Here is a 3,591-nt window from a genome sequence, read left to right on the forward strand (position 1 = left end):
GTATGACGGGCAACGGAAATCAGTCAAGAACTTACCAAATCAGTGTAGATACGGAAAAGTGTGCGATTATAATGGGCAAGGAAGGCATCAAAGCGCTCTTGTTCTCGCAGTCCGGCACGTGTGAAGATTTCGTTCAGAACCTTGCTTTGCTCTTCCAAATAGATATACGAAAGAGTGGCGTTCCGTTCCAAAATGCTTAAACGCTTCATCATGGTTTTGAAAATGCTTTCTTGCGTTCCCCCACCGGAGGAACCTGTTGGAGTGCCCACTGGCTGCTCGCCGTTCGTGCCGCCGTTTCCTTGATTTCCATTGGGAGATACTCCATCACCATTGGCATTGCCTGGGGTCTGTCGGATAAAACCAGACTCTGCAGCCAGTCCTTCTGGTTCGGTGGACATTCTGGCATAAAATCGTTCGGAAATAAGCAACTGTGTTGGGTCAACCACGTTTTGCTTCCATTCATCCCAGAGCGAATCCGGCGGAAAGGATGGGCGTGCGGCGCTATAGCCGGTCAACTTTTCCAGTGCATGCGGAGTTGGGCTTGTACCGTGATGATCGGTTGCCGCTCCACTGTGCGTGTTTTTGGATTGTGATGATGACACGTGTCCCGGCAACGGCAATGATGGTGAAGTGCGAACGTTATCCGCCCGGGTGGACGTTTGTCGCTGAACGGGCACTCGGTCAGCGTTCAGAATGGGAATCAGCGAGGGCTCAAAAGGTGCATTTGCCGACGGAATAAGCCCTGTTGGCTGGGGAACAATTGCTCCGCTCGTGATTGCCAGATTATCCTCTTCTGCTTTCATCTCTTCCATCATGGTTGTACCGTACACTCGTAACATACTCAACGGACAGTAGTACTCATGACCGTACTCTGAGAGGAAATTAACGCGTAGATAGCGAGCCCAAATGCGTGGGTTATGCACTTTAAAGTACTACACTCCCAGTTAATAGATCGACTTGGAGGATTCGAACAATAATGCCGCACTCACCTGAAAATCCCGAATATTTTTCGCACGAAACTGACCAAGGAGAGTCCATTCATTGTCCTTTGGAGGATAGCGATCGCTTGCATATATTTGGAAATCCTTAAACATGGAAGAAAAGAACTCAAAGTTCGCGAGCATGACAGTATCAACCAGAATATCTTCACATAATTCCACCACAACAAATCGTTTTGCGGAGCACTTGTTGAGCATATACGCATCCTTATTGTTGTGCAAGATCGAAGTGACAGAACTCGCCCCACGATTGTTCGCGAGAATCAAGGCGCCGCAGTCAAAAGATGCATAATTAAATCTTTCTTTTGATATATTTGAATTGACGGTGCTAGGTCTTCCAATGGGGATGTTGGGCTGTATGGAAGGCGTGGGGTGCTCAATTTGGTCAACGGAAAGCGTTGGGCTGTGACAACTTTTTTCATCGCTTGAGTCGTGTGAAGCAGAAGTCGCAGCTGTGGTTTGATCGGTATGATCAGGCGTGACGCTGGGAACAGTTTCTGTGGCAGTGGTTGTAGGTGCTAAAGTATTATCTTGTAAAGCAGGCTTGGTGGAGAGTGGCAGTAGAGTTTGTCCCATTAGAGCTGATGTGGGCGTTGACACAGGTGGCTCTCTTTTTGTGTCGCTAGAGGTGGCTTCCGGCAGATGGCCCTCTACACTACAAACTTGAGTGGGCATATCTTCTTGTAATGCACCTGACTGAGAGACAGGGCGACACTCCTCATGGAAAGGTGTCACGTTCGCGGTCGGCCTATCTTTGTTCATGCACTCTCTCGGCACAATTGGTTGGCTTTCCAAAGTAGCGAGTGCTTCGGTGCTCGGCAGAGCTGGTAGTGTGGACCATAACTCAGTGGGACATGTACCCTCACTTGTGAAAGACTCCCACAGGTCTGCAACCGAACAAGTGGACGAGATAAACTCCGCGGGCAAGGGTTCAGAAGCAGCGACATGGACAACAGAAAGGAAGGCCGCACAGCAAACTAAACTTGCAGTAGAGACCTTCATCCTATGTCATGGGTCCTGGCGAGGACAAGAAAACTGCATGAGCGCAAAAATGGAAATAATACAAGAGGACTGTACAGTAGGCTGCTTGCTTGGCCCGCCTTCCAGCTCGAGTGTGCTGTGCCACATACGTGGTTTTGTTGTTATGGGAACACTCTGGGATGCAAGGTAGGGATGTCAAACGAACTCCTAGATAATCCGCTAGATCAAACTCTCCAAATAACAAAATGAACGCCCCTACACATATGATGCCAGGCATGCCAGGCATGCCTCCTCCGATACCCATGCCTGGAGTAGTTCCGCCTCCCCCTCGGATCCCCAAGCTACCACCTCCAACTGAGGCGAGTTTGATGCTGATTGGTTCAGAACCCGTAGCTTGGCTTGCTGACCTTGTATTTCATCCAAAAGCCTTGCCAAACCCTGTACATTCGCAACCTTCCAGAAACTCGCGCGCTTACAGGTAGATTTATTTGATATTTTTCTTTCTGGCGCTTCGGGCTCATGTTTTCACTTTGCAGCTCTTGAGAGCGCCTTGAAAGCGCTGTTTTCACAGTTTGGCGAAGTGGTTCATATTCGACTTAAGCGCAACATTTCACTACGTGGACAGGCCTTTGTGACCTTTAAGGAAGTTGATTCAGCGACCAAAGCACTTAAGGAGGTGCAGGGATTTCCTTTATCAGGAAAACCAATGGTATGGGAATGAAGAGTCGCAGCGGTCCGACGTTGGTTCTAATCACAGAATGTCTGTAACACGTAGGATATTCAATATTCGAGAAACCGTTCTGACAAAGCCGCAGAGCTGGAGGGCGAGGAAGCTTTGCAAGAACACAAGCGAAAGCGAGCGGAAGAGAAAGGTAAAATTGTTTAAAATGGACGGGAATTTGCTGACGTGTTTGCTAACTGTTGATGACAGCCAACCGACACAAGAAGCCCAAGGACGAAAAGGTGGATGCTGCTGCTGTGGCAGCTGTCTATGGTCCCGGTAAGTGATCTGCGCCGGAATGACTGGTGCAGCCGTTTTGACTCTTACCACCCCCACTTCCATACAGGATACTACTACGGAGCTGCTATGCCCGAAGATATGGTGCCCCCCAACAGTATTCTATTTGTACAAAATCTCCCACCTGAAACGACGGAAGCAGTTCTGGCTGCCTTGTTCCAACAATTTCAAGGATTCAAAGAGGTACGATTGGTACCAGGAAAGAGTGACATTGGTAAGTTTCATTTTCCTCGCGTGGACTGTATTGGGTGTATGATTTCTTAAAGGGACTCGGATACACACACGCATAAGTTGTATATCCGAAGGGTCGGCCTGTCCATTGCACTCCGGGACGGCGGAACAGTTGTTACTGCAAACTTTCATCCACTGTTGTCATTGATTGGTGTCCTTTTCTTTTTTGTAGCCTTTGTCGAGTACGAGAGCGAAATGCAAGCAGGCGTTGCAAAGCAATCCCTCAACAAATTCAAGATCACCCCAGAAAAGGAAATCAAGGTCACATACGCCAAAAAGTAAAATAGAAACTCGTGTGTGTTTGCTGTGCTCTGCGGTTGTTTAAGAAGGAGAGCTGATAACAACAAAGCTGTGCAGTTCCAT

General features: G+C 48.4%; 2 protein-coding genes across 2 annotated transcripts; one reads left to right on the forward strand and one right to left on the reverse strand.

Moving 5' to 3' along the window:
* Nucleotides 1–23: 23 nt before the first annotated feature.
* SPPG_01119 (uncharacterized protein) lies at nt 24–2,071 on the reverse strand (the record flags this gene model as incomplete). Its single annotated transcript, XM_016749439.1, has 2 exons — nt 990–2,071; nt 24–932 (listed from the first exon to the last, which is right to left on the reverse strand). The coding sequence occupies exons 1-2, from the start codon at nt 1,998–2,000 to the stop codon at nt 24–26; spliced, it is 1,920 nt and encodes a 639-aa protein (XP_016611686.1). The 5' UTR covers nt 2,001–2,071.
* Nucleotides 2,072–2,170: 99 nt separating this feature from the next.
* Nucleotides 2,171–3,591, forward strand: SPPG_01120 (uncharacterized protein). Its single transcript, XM_016749440.1, has 7 exons — nt 2,171–2,338; nt 2,406–2,457; nt 2,516–2,688; nt 2,755–2,851; nt 2,911–2,979; nt 3,047–3,211; nt 3,401–3,591. Exons 1-7 carry the CDS (start codon nt 2,225–2,227, stop codon nt 3,508–3,510), a joined length of 780 nt encoding a protein of 259 aa, XP_016611687.1. The 5' UTR covers nt 2,171–2,224; the 3' UTR covers nt 3,511–3,591.

This window comes from Spizellomyces punctatus (genome assembly GCF_000182565.1).
Source record: "Spizellomyces punctatus DAOM BR117 chromosome Unknown supercont1.2, whole genome shotgun sequence".
NCBI lineage: Eukaryota > Fungi > Chytridiomycota > Chytridiomycetes > Spizellomycetales > Spizellomycetaceae > Spizellomyces > Spizellomyces punctatus.

Excerpts from the sequence above, each read along its gene's own strand:
- SPPG_01120 (XM_016749440.1), top strand. The coding sequence starts at position 2,225 with ATGAACGCCCCTACACATATGATGCCAGGCATGCCAGGCATGCCTCCT. Across the intron at positions 2,339-2,405 it reads AGCTACCACCTCCAACTGAG|CCTTGCCAAACCCTGTACAT; the intron begins GCGAGTTTGATG and ends TTCATCCAAAAG. Across the intron at positions 2,689-2,754 it reads CTTTATCAGGAAAACCAATG|GATATTCAATATTCGAGAAA; the intron begins GTATGGGAATGA and ends TGTAACACGTAG.